At 53.7% G+C, this 15,029-nt stretch overlaps 6 protein-coding genes across 6 annotated transcripts; 3 read left to right on the top strand and 3 right to left on the bottom strand.

Annotated features, from left to right (window-relative positions):
• Window positions 1–587: 587 nt before the first annotated feature.
• On the top strand, window positions 588–2,465 carry AYL99_07103 (hypothetical protein; the record flags this gene model as incomplete). The annotated part of the gene is made up of 1 exon (XM_018838612.1): window positions 588–2,465. The coding sequence occupies one exon, from the start codon at window positions 588–590 to the stop codon at window positions 2,463–2,465; it is 1,878 nt and encodes a 625-aa protein (XP_018691380.1).
• Window positions 2,466–3,090: 625 nt separating this feature from the next.
• On the bottom strand, window positions 3,091–4,140 carry AYL99_07102 (hypothetical protein; the record flags this gene model as incomplete). The annotated part of the gene is made up of 1 exon (XM_018838611.1): window positions 3,091–4,140. The coding sequence occupies one exon, from the start codon at window positions 4,138–4,140 to the stop codon at window positions 3,091–3,093; it is 1,050 nt and encodes a 349-aa protein (XP_018691379.1).
• A 1,017-nt stretch (window positions 4,141–5,157) lies between these two features.
• On the top strand, window positions 5,158–7,143 carry AYL99_07101 (hypothetical protein; the record flags this gene model as incomplete). Its single annotated transcript, XM_018838610.1, has 1 exon — window positions 5,158–7,143. The coding sequence occupies one exon, from the start codon at window positions 5,158–5,160 to the stop codon at window positions 7,141–7,143; it is 1,986 nt and encodes a 661-aa protein (XP_018691378.1).
• Window positions 7,144–7,264: 121 nt separating this feature from the next.
• Window positions 7,265–9,626, bottom strand: AYL99_07100 (hypothetical protein; the record flags this gene model as incomplete). The annotated part of the gene is made up of 6 exons (XM_018838609.1): window positions 7,265–7,582; window positions 7,687–8,005; window positions 8,080–8,203; window positions 8,299–8,464; window positions 8,548–9,245; window positions 9,347–9,626. The coding sequence occupies 6 exons, from the start codon at window positions 9,624–9,626 to the stop codon at window positions 7,265–7,267; spliced, it is 1,905 nt and encodes a 634-aa protein (XP_018691377.1).
• Window positions 9,627–11,376: 1,750 nt separating this feature from the next.
• On the top strand, window positions 11,377–13,466 carry AYL99_07099 (hypothetical protein; the record flags this gene model as incomplete). Its single annotated transcript, XM_018838608.1, has 4 exons — window positions 11,377–11,692; window positions 11,757–12,250; window positions 12,296–12,595; window positions 12,648–13,466. 4 exons carry the CDS (start codon window positions 11,377–11,379, stop codon window positions 13,464–13,466), a joined length of 1,929 nt encoding a protein of 642 aa, XP_018691376.1.
• A 595-nt stretch (window positions 13,467–14,061) lies between these two features.
• On the bottom strand, window positions 14,062–14,844 carry AYL99_07098 (hypothetical protein; the record flags this gene model as incomplete). Its single annotated transcript, XM_018838607.1, has 1 exon — window positions 14,062–14,844. The coding sequence occupies one exon, from the start codon at window positions 14,842–14,844 to the stop codon at window positions 14,062–14,064; it is 783 nt and encodes a 260-aa protein (XP_018691375.1).
• Window positions 14,845–15,029: the final 185 nt, after the last annotated feature.

Below are 15,029 nucleotides of genomic sequence, written 5' to 3'. Positions count from 1 at the left end.
GTTTGCTCCTCCGGGTTGGGATCACGGCACAAAAAAAAGGAGCTGCCCTCGCTTCCACTGCGTTGGCAACGCAACCAGGGACCATTCATTCCATATCGATTCAGACCACGTTACAGCAGCTTCCTCTCAATTGCATCTCCTCCCATCGAATCGACCGAGCGCCATTGTGAGAATATATCGGGCGTTATACCGTCTTCGACATGGAATAGCTGGTTGAGGTGCATGGCTCTCTCCGCCTCCCCATCCCCATGTCTCACATTCTCTGACACCTCCCGCTCTTCGACAGACACCCTGAGTCTGCTATCTTTCGCTCTCGCTGCGCTCTTTGCCAGCTGCCGCTCATTACATTCATTCGTTTGGACATCTCAGACCACCAACTCCACGTACCTAAACGCGCCCTTGCTTGCCCACAATAAAGACGTGCTTGCATAGGCTTCGGTACCGTCGCTACTCACGACCTACAATCCTAAGGACAGAACGAGAGACGCGATTCGTGACGAGGGTCAAACTGCGACCACTTTCCTTGCGCCTCCACAACAGGTATCCGACTCATTACATTTCATGTATCTCCTATAATCATATCGGCGATGGAGAGGCCTGCGAAGCGGTTGAAAATCACGAACCCAGACGTGCGAAACCCGCGGGATACGGGCTCAAGAATGACAGAAGGACTATTTACCTCAGAACTAGGCATGCAGGGGGATGATACAGACTACCAGGTTCAGCCCACTCGGACTATCAGTTTGTCAGATTTTCAACGACAAAACGTGTTCGGCAGCTATCAGCATGCCCCGCGACCTGTTCTACCTCGCAGAAATGCTGGGATTTACCTGCTCCCCAGGGCTCCCGACGCCACTGTTACAGCCAGCGTCGTGCAAGTCAATGTGAACGACGGCACAAGTACCTCCAAAATTACAGAAGTGACTGTGGCCACGACGGGTACTGTTGTTTCTCTCTCAGAAGTCGGCACCCTGACCACCGCGGTCTCTTTAACTATCCCTGGGCTGTCGAACAGCACCAGCACCAAGGGAAGCGCTATAGATTCGTCCCAGATAACGATCACAACTCCTCCATTAACATCAACAACCTTCTCCTCAACAAGCATATCGAGTTCGTTGATCGGTTCCGAAAGTATAAATGGCACCACAACTTCCTCTGACGCAACGGCTACCGGAGAACGGACGGTCACAGTCACGGCCACCTCGACCTTCGAGCTGTCGGTGATCAATGGCACGATTATCACCACGGTCACAGACGTCGATACCAGCCCAACAACCAGGACTGATTCAGGAATCACTGGAACCAGCAGCAGTAGTATTTCGAGGACTTTTGTCTTCGGCGACCTCACCTCGACAGCTACACCTTCGTCTGAAAGCCCTACATCATTCGACCCCTCTGAATCTGGCGCATCCTCAAGCTACTTCACCAGCAGTCCCGGCGGTGGTGCTGCTGGTTCTCCTACAGCTACCACCGACCCGGCAGCTACCTCGAGTGCCGGATCGGGTTCAAGTAATGGCGGAGGGGGAGGAGGTCCTGGTTTGACACCAACTCAACAACAAGTGGTGGGGGGTGTTGTTGGTGGTGTGGCTGGCGTTGCGCTCACGCTCGTCATTATCCTCTTTGTTCTCCGCTGGTATCGCCGTCGACTGAAGGCGCGAGGCCAACTTCCTGAACAAATTGCCGCTCGCGAGCTGACAGGCGGTGGGGGTGAGGCATACCCCATGTCTCAGCGATCTTCAACAACGCCTCTCACCGTTGCTGTGGCTCACGGCCTAAAACGCCTTCGACCACGTAGCAGTCAGACTCTCGGCACTAACGCCACTGGGACCACCGATAGCAGCGTGCCAGAATCGGAGCGGGGCTTTCAACGTATCGCTGGCCGCAAGATCGCCCCGGTGCTGAGCAGCGGTGGTGATCCATATGGAGGAAACTTTGGTGCTTTCGAAAAGGATGCTGGCGTGGGACCCTCGGACATGCCACGAATTCCGGAAAGTGGTCTTTCGGGGGCCTCCTTCTATCAAGACAACCGTGGCTTCTATGGAGGAAAGGGGACGCCGACGCCGACCCCCCCACAGATACCTTCTTCGCCAACGACAGCCACCACGCCTGCTAAAACGGCAGACTCGTCAACGGCTGTTGGAACTGCATCAAGCGCGAGGGACTTTGCAGAGCCGCCGCGGGCGCCATCAGTACTCAACAGCAGCCAACTTTCCTTGAACACACCTAGCCGCCCCGAAGGGTTTGCAATCATGCGGCCCAGTCCCGCTCGGACTCCGGTCACTCTAAGTCCTGCCGCCAGCTCTATCCGGCTACCTATCCAGCAACCACCCACCATGGATGAAGACGCTCCCCCGTTGCCGCCGATGCTCCGGGACGGCGTCGGGCGCAGCCTTGCCAGTCAAGATGGAAGCCGAGTGAGCAGGAGCAGCGGACGCAGTGCTGGAAGATTTACGGAAAACATGTGACCTGATAATCTGACAAATGGTTCCGATCAATCCCCATCTCCGGCAACAATGTTTTGAAAGAATTCTTCTTGTTTACTAGCGAGGAGTTTAGCGTGGATTGTTGGACATTTTTGTGCCCGGCGCCATTGTCGTGGCAGTCTCGAGTATTAAGCTCGCCTTGGGTGTCCCAAGATTGATTTTTCGATGTGATACCCACCAGATATGTTCAAAGATGAAGCAGGATGTATATAGGCAGGAGATTTTGACTGCGATCAAGGACGTTGTTGCCAGTACAAGTTACGTTGGCAACTAATCAATGTCCTGTACCTATGTCACCCGGTCTTAATGTAGACGGGTTGAAGCTTGACGGCAGGTATGTCTGTATGTATTGTCATATATACATATATGCAGCTCGACTGCGTCAAAATCTATATACTCTATACGGACAAATGCGAATGCTACAGCAGATGCCCGTGCCGTTAAAGCATGTTCGACACTTCATCTTTGACTGCCGTATGCTCCACACACATCTTTCCATTTCTCTACTTCTCTCCGATGGTGGTCTGTCTTCGTCGTTGTCATCATCATTTTCACACTGCAGTGGTGCTTGTCCCGTCCGTCTTTCGGCACTGCGCGAACATCCTCCTCAGTACTCATACGGACTGTTCCGGACCGGCTCGTAGATGTACAGCGTCGAGTTGTGCTGGTCGGGCAAGAAGTACACCCGCAAGGTCTCATTCACGTACGCCACGTCAAAGGGGTTCTCCGTGATGGGCGTGCCCCGGGCCGATGTCATGGTCAGCGGCACCTCATAGAGCGGAATCATGGTTTCGAAGTCGACGAGCGCCAGGCCCCCGATCGTGATGTTGCCGGCCAGAGTGGCGACGCCCGAGCAGATGATGACGGCGCGGTTGTCGTAGTGTCTAGAATGGCCCAGGAATTTGCAGTCCTGGTAGTCGACGTAGAACGAGGGATTGCGGGCCACGGACACCGGTTGAGAGAATGTGGGAAACGGGTTGTTGGTGGTCGCGTTGAGGTTCCAGATCGACGCGTTGCGTGATCCCCAGTTCAACGTGTTGAGTCTTTGAAGTTTGGTGTCGTGGACAATGCCACCCAAGTGGTCGGCGTAGTGGATTAGTGATTGGTATTCCAGAGTGAGAGGATTGACGGCGATGATGGTGGCGGTGGTGTTGGGGCGATACTGGGCGAGAGTGGCCCAGATGTATTGGCCGTCGTAGTCAAGACCACCAATGTGGTATTCAATATCCCCGGGGGGCGTCAGTGTCGCGTCGACCACTCGTTTCCCCTCGCCATCGTAGATCTCAAGGTGGGCATAACCTGCTCCCGCGGCGCGATCTGTGCCGTTGATGATAGTGCCATTGTACGAAGTGGTCGGGGCGGTCCAGTCTCCACGGGCAGTGATGAATCTCTCCTCATTAATGACCACCATACCCTCAGGCTCGCCAGTGTCGCCCTGGAAGGTGATGTTTTTGACCGAGCGCCAAACAGTGCTGCGGCCCAGAGTGGTGAACTGTTCGATAATTGCCTCGAAGTTGGCAGCAGCACCTGGCATAGGGAGCGGGACTGGGACAAAAGAGACATTGGACTGGTAGACGGTCAGGTTGGCCGCCAGTGCTGTAGCTACTAGGCAAGCGCCAGAGACCAGTGACAAAGACGTCCTCTTCAAAGACAACATATCTGAGGTTAATGTGTTTTCGACCTGATCTTTTGAGGACTACGAGCTTGAGCTGGCATTACGATCTGGTCCCTGGATGTTCCGTGGGCTGGGTTTTGTAGCTGCAGATCAGTGCCCTGGCCTGCTCCTTGGAACGCACGTTGCCCATGCATGGAATCTTCTCTCGAAAGTTCTCGAGCGAAAGGCACTAGGAAGGTCGGTAGAAAGCCGGACTGGCCCATCACGTGTGATGTTGTAGAGCAGAGATTGGCTCCGGGCGTTGTTGCAACGTACCCAAGTCTATGGAACGCGGAGAAGTCGGACACCTTTTGTTCCTAACAGTGGATAGGACATTGTGGCTAAGGAAACAGTTTCTCCTTCTGGACAGGAGCAACAGGCACGTTTTCAATATCTTGAAGGGCGAAGGACGATGTGGTGAGGAAGCTGATCCAAGCAGAAAGAAGATGCAGTGGCCGGTGCTAACATGTGTATGCTCCGCCGTATCATCTCTTTGGTGGAGCATTCTACCCCCATGCCGCTACCTAAATTTGTTCGCTCGCATGTTCATGTCGCTTTCTCGCTTCCATGGTTGACACCATCACCACTCACGCCTCTCCAGTCAATTGCGGACAGGGCTGTATCGGCTTTCTTAGTTTCAGAGTAACTTGCCAGGACCCTCGTCTCAGAAGCCGTCGATGGCAAGTTGGTGGCACAATCTGACTTGGGGAGACCTGGGTGGCGTCCGATCAACTTTCCCGCCCCATTCGCGCCCACTGTCAGCGCAAACGGAATGGGATGATTTCTCAATCACTGGCTGTCGGTAGCTCGGTAGCCTTGGTAATCACACAATTCTTCCTATTGTGGACATATGGATCTCGGAGATCCATCAGTGGAGGCGAAAGGATCGGTCTGTATCTCGCGGTCATCCTTTCGAGTATCCTCTTTTTTCAGATTTGTCCAGTCACAATCTTGAGCTCCTTCTTTCTTCTTGCTTTGCTATCGAGCGGCTTCTTCTTTCCCATCCACCAATCAAGCATCATGAACTCGCTCTATCCTTCCAGGTTGCCAACGAAGCCTAGGACCCTCGCGTCCGCCGACCAATCGAGGCAAGATACTGGCACAATTTCCCAAACGCCTGGTGCAGCCTTGCCTTACGAGCCTTTGGCGGAAGGTCAAATCCGGTTGCTCAGGTTCACGAATGACGAAAGCTCTGACGGCGGAACTCTCCGGTTCGAGCTCTTCCACGCGAAACTGAGCCAGAGACCGGACTATGTGGCTTTATCATACTCTTGGGGACAGGATGCTGCTCACGGCAGAGTAAGTATTCTGGTGAGCAACAAAAGGTACGAAGTCTCTCAAAATCTTGCAGACGCGCTTCGCAAGCTGAAAGAAAACAAAATTTCCACCGTCTGGGTTGATGCCATCTGCATCAATCAGCGAGACACTATTGAGAAAAGTCGAGAAATAGTCAGAATGTTCGCGATCTACAGGATGGCAAAATTGGTGGTCATTTGGCTCGGTGCTAATACCGGGCCAGAAGAAGATATCCGAGACCTTCTGAGGGCAACAGCTGATCTGGAGAAACCGGTCAATAAACAACATCATAACGGCAACCTGGACTCAAACTTGAAAGCCCTTGAGCGGCTGCTTTCACAGACATATTGGCATCGTGTGTGGATTATACAAGAGGTGGCAGCAGCAAAAAGGGCGCAGATATTCTGGGGCTCCTACATCTTGGAGTTGCGATCACTAGAAATACTTCTGCGAGAAAGGGGTCGCTCACTCGACAGAGACGAAGACCCTCGTGGCCTCGCCCAGAAAGTGGTGTCTGTCCGGGCTGCCTGCCGAGCACAGCAGAAGCCACGGCTGATGGACATCCTGGCCATGACGAGCATGTCCGAAACGAGCGTCTTGAGGGACAAAGTCTATGGACTTCTGGGTCTTGCATCAGATTGGGCTGATTTCGTCCAAGAGCCCAACTACTCTCAAGCGGTATCAGAGAACGAGCTTTGCGTTGAGATGACGTCCAATCACATCAATTGGTACAGCTCTGCAGACATTATATTCCTCCGGAGTGTGGATGACCACCAGAGGGAACTGCCTTCGTGGTGTCCAGACTATTTCCACTTTCGAGCGCATCAATTCGACAGGAATCTGATCCCATACATATGCGGTCGAGATGTCAATCTAGGATGGGAGAGGAGGAGGGTGTTTGGCCAAGAATCTCCCAATATGAACGAAGTCATCCCCGACACCTTTCGCGTCAACGGTAGCAAACTCACCCTGAAAGGCAGCTGTATTGGCCGAATCTCGGCATTGGGCACTCTGGTGGACGAAGATGTCCTGGCTTCCAGAGTCAGCACCCGCTTTTCCACGTCAGACATTACGGATCCCGACATTGGGAAGACCTTCCGGCGGCTGCTGCTGATCTGCCACAACCAGACCTTCGGCCTGCAACCGTCCTCGGCGTTCTTCTCGCTGCTCTTCTCGCTACCAGACCACGTCTTTCAGGCCAGAGGCTACCTAGGGGTCAAACAGTGGCTAGAGCGACAGAAGGACCTCCTAGAAAGATTCGAAGTGAAGCTAGCGCCCAGCTCCGACGACTACGCCTTTGTTTCCCGCCGGGGCGGCAGCGGCGGCCTCAGTCCCGCATCCAAGGTGTTGCCCGAGTGGAGAGAGTTCTTCAGCATGAGCGAGGACCACACCATCAGCCGGCGCGGCGAGCATCCCCTCTACTCGATGCTGCAGTCAATCTCGTCCATTCTTGACGAACACCTCCGCCTCATGTTCATCCAGGATCAAGCCCTCCTGGGATGGGCGCACCGCGACGCAGAGCCCGATGACACCGTCTGGCATCTGGAAGGCTGTACGCTCCAAGCCATCCTACGGAAATCACCAGAGCTGTCCGGACGATATGGTCAAGACATCTACAGGCTGGTGGGCCACGCGTACGTCGATCCTGTTCTGGCGAGTGGTCGGTGGATGGCGAAGGAGAGTAGGAGTAGGTTGGTGAATCTGTGCTGACCTGAACTGCTGTCCGAGAAGATTGGCTACATCAAATGGAGGATCTTCTTACATCGATATATACTGTTTTGTTTTCTAACCTTGCCCATGCATCCCCTATCCATCATCATCGTGATGCTGCCTAAATCTTCGCCCGGCCATACTTCTTCCACAAACTGCGCGCCCTCAGCAGCGTCGGCCGCACAAAGACGTTGTCCGTCAACTCGCTCTGCTGGGCGACCTCCAGTAATCCCTCGTACGGCGTCTGGCTCGAGCGAGCGAAGACGCTGTTGAGCTCGAACTCGGTGAAGCCGAACGCGTGGACCACGGTATCGGCGTGTTTGGCGAACGTGGCGATGGCGAGCTGATTCGCCGCACGCAAACTCGCAACGTGGTCTGCCGAGAGGTACGCTTCGCCAGCGAAGGCGGCGAGGCCGTCGACCATGGCGTTGAGGGCGAACTATTTAACACCGTTAGCCGATGCACACTGAGCCACGTAGTATGTAGATGGCGTTGTTTGTATGTCATTTTTCGAGCTTTTAAAGCTCAAGCACACACACTTACCACATTCGCCAACGCCTCCATAGCTTCCCTGTCGTCCTTCCCCGTCTGCTTCACCTGAGTATGCAGGCCTCGCCAATATGTGAGGTCCGCGTGTGCCATGGTCAGCTCGAAGACGTCGTAGCTGGTGTCTTTTCCGCCGGCGACGTCGCCAATGTGCCGACGGGCAAGGACCGCCGCTCGGTGCTCGAGGAAGTCTTCTTGGATTTGCGCGCTGAACCAGTCGTCCACACCGCGAATCTGCTGTACGCCTTGCGCCATTCTGCCACCGTCTCTCAGTCTGCCGAGATACGACAGGGCGCTGATCGACTTTTCGGATTTGCTACGTGGGGAGTCAGTCAATGTCACGGAAAAGAAGTACAAGCAGGGTCAGAACACAGATGCATGGGCACACACTTTTTCCAGTGCTTTACGACGGCATTGCCGATCTGCTGCGAGAGGACGTATGTCTCTCCTTCGTATGTCCGTGACGGAGAGAGCTGGGCGTACAGGGATCCGAGGCCCGTGCTGGCCATGTTTCCTGTATCATGACGCCCCTGTCTCAGCATTCTCGATCACACTTTTGGTCTGGAGCTTCCGCAGGCAGGCCGATTAAGGGAGACAATGCTAACTCACCGTGTCCACCGCAGCTGAGACGGGCTACTTCGACGTCCCGCACGCCGTGTTCACTGGCCCAGATCTTGGCCCCGACGGTCTGCAGGTGCAGATCTTCAATGCTCTCGTTGACGATGTTGTCGATACGGGCCCGCATTTCCCGCCCAAGCAGCATCATGGCCACCGCCTGGAGGATGACAAGGGTCAGCAACAGGCGGATCATTGGGGTTATGTTGTAGGCAGGCACAGAGAATGGATGTTCAGACTCACCCGTCCCAGTGCAGGGAACAACCGGTTCTGCACGCTGGCGTACTCTATCACTTTCCTCTCCAGGCCGTCCCGGGCGTTAAACTGCCTGCGGAACTTGACGTAGTTCAGGGCAATGATGGCCGCCTTGGCCACCTCGATCCCCAACTCCTCGGACATCAGGCCACGGATGATGACCATCGAGGTGTAGGCGTGCTTGGTGTTCTTCGCGGCGTGGTACGTGCCGTCGGCGTCCAGGGAGACCATGCCGGCCAGCATGTTGGTGCGGGGGATGCGGCAATGTGTGAAGGCCATGACGCCGTTGTCCATGGACGCGAAGGTGCCCATGCCCTTCTCGCCCTGCTCGTAGATGCGCACATTGGGCATGAGGTCGTGGGTGGCGAGGTCGCGCACCTGGATGAGGAATACGTGGTTGCCCAGGTCCTGTCCGCGGACGATTAGCCTCGCGATAACGAGTGCATGCGTGGCCATAACGCCCAAGGACCCGATCCAATACTTGTGGCTCGATAGCGTTGGCGAGTGGACGACGATTTCGTCCGTGGTCGGGTCGAACGTCGCCGTCGTCTCGATGCCTCGGACGTTGCTCCCGTGGCCCAGCTCCGTCTGGGCGTAGCTGCCGCTGATCTCGAACCGCTCGGCCTTGGGAACCCAATATGCCTTCTGCTCGGGGCTCATCTGGGCTTCGAGGTTGCGAATGAAGACTGCCATTTTGCCCACTTGTCAGTGGTCTTTTCTCTCTCCCCTTCCTTCTCTGTGCTTGCAAAGGAGCTCTATTGATGAATTGAGCATGATCCCAACTTACTTCGATAATTCACTCCTATGGAGAGAAGATCCCCGGCGATCTTGGTGGCATCAACGAACTGCTGATTCGACCAGCCGAGCTTGAACTTCAGCTCAAGCAACTCCACGCCCTGCTTGAGCCGCAGCGCCCACAAATCCTTCCTTGACAATGCATGTGGGTTCCCCTGCTGAGTGAAGACTGGGTTCTGGGTGATAGCCTCAAGGATTTCGCAGCGGCGCTGGAGCCGTTCCTCTCCCCAGAGGAAATTGGCTAGCGGAGTGGTACTGGGCGTGGCAGTCATTGTGTTCCGGGTCTTTTCGGCTCTGTCCCTTCAACTCGAGTTATCGATGGCACATTGGCGTTTCTTCTCGGTGATCAAGTTTCCAAGACAAAACACAATCGACGTGTCGTCGTCTCCCAAGGTTATTAAACATGCCCAAACACCGAGCCGAAGTCGAAACGCCGACGCCGGCAATGACGCGCCAACTGCCGAGGCATTATGTATTGTATCAATGCCTGACACCAGCATTCGTAGTCAACAGAATGGTTCGACCTGTCTCCTGATTCCCCTCGACTGGCTGTCAGATGCAGGATTGCAGAACTTTATGACTGGTATTGGTAGAGCAGCGGCCAAAAGGGCACCGAAACCCTGCCGGCTAGAGCCACACAACCTTTACGCGGCAGGACTACGTACTAGCCCACCACTTGACAATGAAGAACGCTGGGGGAAAGAAGTACACACCTAAAAAGGGCCTGCATCTCTAAACAAACAGCAAACCGACCCACGGCCGACCGACTCTGAGATTGTTCAGACATCGTTGTTATTGCTGGAACAGCCTCCATGGACAAGGGGCTCAGCCTCGTGCCAGTCGACGACGGTGAATCAGAGCGTGACTCATGCCCTGCTGTGCCCACAACGACTGGTCCACAGTCGGAATGGCTGCCGAGATGCTGGTGTATACCATCATGTCCTCGACCACTGCTTGCTATCAATACCCCTCGAGCCACCAGTCGAGTGAGTATCAACAGGTTACATACGGTAGGACAGACTCGACATCATTACTGATCCGTCTTCTTCCGTGGTATAATCAAAGCTTCCAATCCCCGTCCAAAAGGGAACATGTCTTCACCTCGGTCTGTAGACGTTGTTTCATCGCTTGTTATATTCGCCGAATGCACCGGCCTTGTCACAACCCACGACCACGACGGCGACGTTCTTAGGTCAGGAATGAAGTGTCTGCTGATAATCAACATGATGTTCGAGCACGCACGATAACTCACCTCCAACGGAACATATCCTTTCAACACATTCGCAGCTAAAGAACGGGTGTTGAAGGTGCTCGACCTTGCCCAGCGATTGGAAGCCACCGGCAGCAAGGATGATGCAGTCTGGTAGTATAAGATTACTTGTCGCTTGGACGAAGGGCTGGGCAGAAATTCGTAGGAGAAACCCAATGACAGAGCCCCAGGTGAGAAGAGGCTCTGCTCTCCCTGTTATTGGTAAGTCAGGGCTGTTGTACCAGACAACCTCATCAGTGGACTTACCGACAAAGTAGAAGGCTAACACCAGGCCCCAGGTCTTCTAAACCAGCTCACAATCAACCTGTCCAGTGGTACGAGGGGAAGAGAAGGCACGACACAGAGAACAGAGAACAGAGAACAGAGCGCAGGCAGTCCGGCACCCCTTCCAACTTGGGACTGGCAGATCTGGCACTGGCAGTGAAGACTCTTTCTCTTCTCTCCTCTCTTCTCTTCCGTCTCTTCCCTCCCTTATCTCCTTCATCATCACTCTCCCTTGTTTGATCATTCTTCATCCGTCTTTCATCAGATCCCCACCATTGCAAGCACTGCGTGTCTTCTCCTCCCTGTATCGTCCATCCGCTAACAGCTGTCTCCGGAGGCAGCTGCGCCGCTGACTGCGGTGGACCGTGCCGTAGACACTTCACATTCGTTCTTCTTGCACACCACATCGTCCATCTTGCCCCTTTTACAAACCTTCTTTACCACAATTCAATTTGAGATACTCTGCTAAACTTTGAAAAGTCTTCACAATGACTGTGGACCAACTTGTTTCCATCACCGAAGACTCGGGCGTCCGCCACCGAACCGTCACTATACATGCCAACAATGCTGATGCAAACCCAGGCAATGTCGACGTCCCAGTGCCAGCATACCGCATTGTGGAGGTCGAGAAGAAAGAACCACATCCAACCTCCCTCTTCTCTCTGGCTCTTACAGGGATAAATATCATCAGCATCTCCGCATACCTAGGTGTACTCTTCCTCAACATAATGCAGACATGGTGGGAAGGTCAAGGGTTTCCCAAGGTTCCTTACCTCTTCGCCCTTGGGCAGTTCTATGACAGCGGTAAGTATACTCGCTCTCTCCCTCTTCTCTTCCGATTAATTTCGATTGACTGACACTTTCAAAGTGTCAACAATTCTGGACGGATCCTGGCGGATCGTGGTCGGCCTGGCGCGAGATTCCAAACCACGACCGACTCTTCGCATTCTTGGTCCTAACGTTCCAGGGATCGATGTCTTTGTCGTTTGCTGCGGTGAACCAGACGATGTCGTCTTAGATACCGTCAAAGCTGTCTGCAAACTCGACTGGCCCGAGGACAAATTCAGAGTTGTGGTCGCCGATGATGGGAACATGGAAAGCCTTCGCCTCCAAGTCGAGAAACTACAGGATATACATCCTAACCTCTACTACTACGCTCGCAAGAAACCTAAGGATAACCACGGAAACAAAGCTGGCAATCTCAACCAGACCATACGCGAGTTTGTCGTCGACCTTCCCGGCGGGCAGAATGAGTTCCTGGCTGTATTCGATGCCGACATGATGCCGGAGCCTCAATTCTTGCGAGCCCTTGTCCCACACGCCCTTCGAGATGTAAAGATCGGAATGGTCACTGCCGCTCAAGTACGAAATTGTACCTTCATTTTGCTTCCGTACTAACAGTGATAGCACCACTATAACATCCCGAATGATGACCCGTTGTATCAATCCAACATGACTGGCACTGCTGCCGATGATGGCCTTCGAGACTCGGTTAACGTCGCCTGGTGCCCAGGTAGTGGATTTGTCATGCGCAAGATCGCTTGGACTGAAATTGGTGGCTTCCCAGAGTTCTCCATCACAGAAGATCTCATCACGAGCTGGTTTCTTCACGGGAAAGGCTGGAAGATTATCTTGATCCATGAGGTATTGCAGTGGGGATTACAGCCAGATTGTATCCTGACCCATCTGAAGCAGCGCCGACGCTGGGTAAGCATGGACTTGATAACCCTGGCAAACTCGATGGTTGACACAATGACAGTGGACTGGGCATATTCGTGATGCTCTCAGTATGAACTTCACCTTGTCTGATTCCCGCCTTAAGGAAGCGTCACGGCTTCAACGCCTTGCAATGCTCCACCATAGCTGTCGGCCTTATTTGATGACGCTGCCCAAGCTTGCTAACTCTGTCATCGCCTTTTTCTGCCTTTATCGTCGCGGGTCTGTCATTGCCACACCATCTCAGAATACTCTGTATTGGACTGTGATGCTCCTCGGCATCGTTCGCATGTTGGGACTCCTTGCAGATATCGAGTCTCTCTTTGGCAAGTACTACCTAAACGTCCGTCGCCGTACTGCAACTGGAGTCTGGATGGGCCACCACTTCTCTCGCGATGTTCTCCAGAGCTTGCTTCCAAAGAGCCTAGGTGGCCTTCGGTTGAGGTTTAAGGTGAGCGGTGTCGGTGGTGCCTCGGTCAAAGAGCGAGATCCTATCAACCGTCCACCTCTTCTTCAGAGACTTTGGACCCTACATCGCCGTGAAGGTATTTTGTGGCATCTTGTCCTCTTCTTTGTCATGTCTAGCGTGGTCCTCTTTAGGGTCCTGGCTGAGATCAACGCATCGACTGTTGACGGCGACTTCATCGCTGATAAAGTCTTTTGGCTTCGTTTCATCGCTTCAGTCGGCTTCCCGGGGCTTTCTCTCGTTGAGACTATACCTCTGTACCTCACACCTATCATTTATGCCATCGGCCCACCGACTATGCCTGAGCGTCGTGACAGCATGGTGTATGACAACAAAATCGGCCTGTGGAAGCCAATGCAAAAGTACACGGGCATCAAATGGACTGCTGCTAGTTAGTGGCTAGCTGTACCTCACATCCTCAGTGTTGCCTGGATGGCCACCGTCCTCGTCGTTATGTGGCGGATGTGAAATAATACCTGCTCGAAGGCTGATAGGGTCCTGGATGGAAGAGTTTTCTGGGAAATTGAAGCCGAGGAGCAGAAGGGAATCTCGGTCAGTCTGGTATAAATGCTTGGTATCGTAGGCCTCTGCTGACCGTGCCTTACAGAACGGAACGAATAGCTATCAGTATCAACCCACGTCGGACTGCGACTGGATCAGCAAAGGATTGAAACCGAGCATGAATCACACACGGGGTATAACACAGAAGTTCAAGGATTGTCCTGTTTGTTACCACTTGAGCATCGGACACCGTGATGTTGAAAGTAAAATCTGCTAGGGGTACATCGACACAGACGACAGACGGAGAGCTTCGCGTCACTCTTCCCTTTTCGCTTTCTCCCTGCCCTTCGGTATCATCATTAGCCACAGGAGCCCAGGACGGCCAGAACTGCATCATGTCCATAGACCTCTTCAGGCACATATCCAAATACAGCCAATATCCTTAGCTTCTAGCATCAGATAGAATCAAGTTGAATCCAGAATGCTGAAATCAAGCTTTCCGTGCAATCTCCAGCATCTCCTTTGCCCTCAGCTCCTCATCGAAGGCTTCGGGGTCTTCCACTTCCCTGTCCTTCATCCTCTTTGGCCTCAAGCCAAGTTCTGCCTGATGGTCCCATATCCGATCGTGTCGCTTCGCCCATCTTTCCCTCCTCTTCTGCAGCTCCTCCTCGTCCTTTGGCCGCCATTTGCTCTTCAATATTCTCCGAATTGCCTCGGGAGACACCTTGAAATGTTCTGCGAGAAGCGGGGTGGACCACCGGTCTGGATCTTCTTCGTGCAGAGTACGGATCCCTTCCATGGCATCGGGTGAGAGTTTTTTTCGCGGATTCCATCCTTCATCGCCGAATTTCTTGGAAAGTGTAACCTTTTGGGCCTGCCATGGCTCCAGATTCTTCCGCGGCCTGATGGTCAAGTCTCGCAGCTCTAGACGCGGTTTCCTTCTGGTTTTTGAGGCAGCACCTACACCCGCATTTGTACCTGGATTCTCCTCGTCGGAAGATTTTGACCACGGTCGACCGGACCTGTCTCGAAAATGAGCCTTGGACGAGATTACGACCATCCCTTCGTCCTCGTATTGTCCCGCCCTGTCACTTCTACGATCGTATCCTCCAACGGGTCTTGTCTCATTGTATTGTCGTACGCCCTCCCCTTTCGTTGGTGTATGTGTGTCCCAGAGTCTACCGGCATCTGGCGCGGCCGCGTGGGCTTGGGAGGAATATCTCCGCCTCTTGTGGAGGTTGCAATTTCGGCACGCAGAATTCGTCAGAGCCATGGGCGTCGATCGTGTGGCAGGCTTCAACAGTAGTGTGAATGGTTCATGTGATTTCGCTGGTGGAGAGGACACTGCTGTGGAATGTGCACGGCGAGATAATGCGCCTCGAGGAGTCTGTCTTGAGACGATCTTGACGGTTTCCAGAACCCTGGTGCTAGTGTGCATATTGAGAGACATCATCGCAA

This window comes from Fonsecaea erecta, assembly GCF_001651985.1.
Source record: "Fonsecaea erecta strain CBS 125763 chromosome Unknown Scaff6, whole genome shotgun sequence".
Classification (NCBI taxonomy): Eukaryota; Fungi; Ascomycota; class Eurotiomycetes; order Chaetothyriales; family Herpotrichiellaceae; genus Fonsecaea; species Fonsecaea erecta.
Note: the sequence above shows the minus strand (reverse complement) of the source record. Positions and strands in the feature narration are given on the sequence as shown.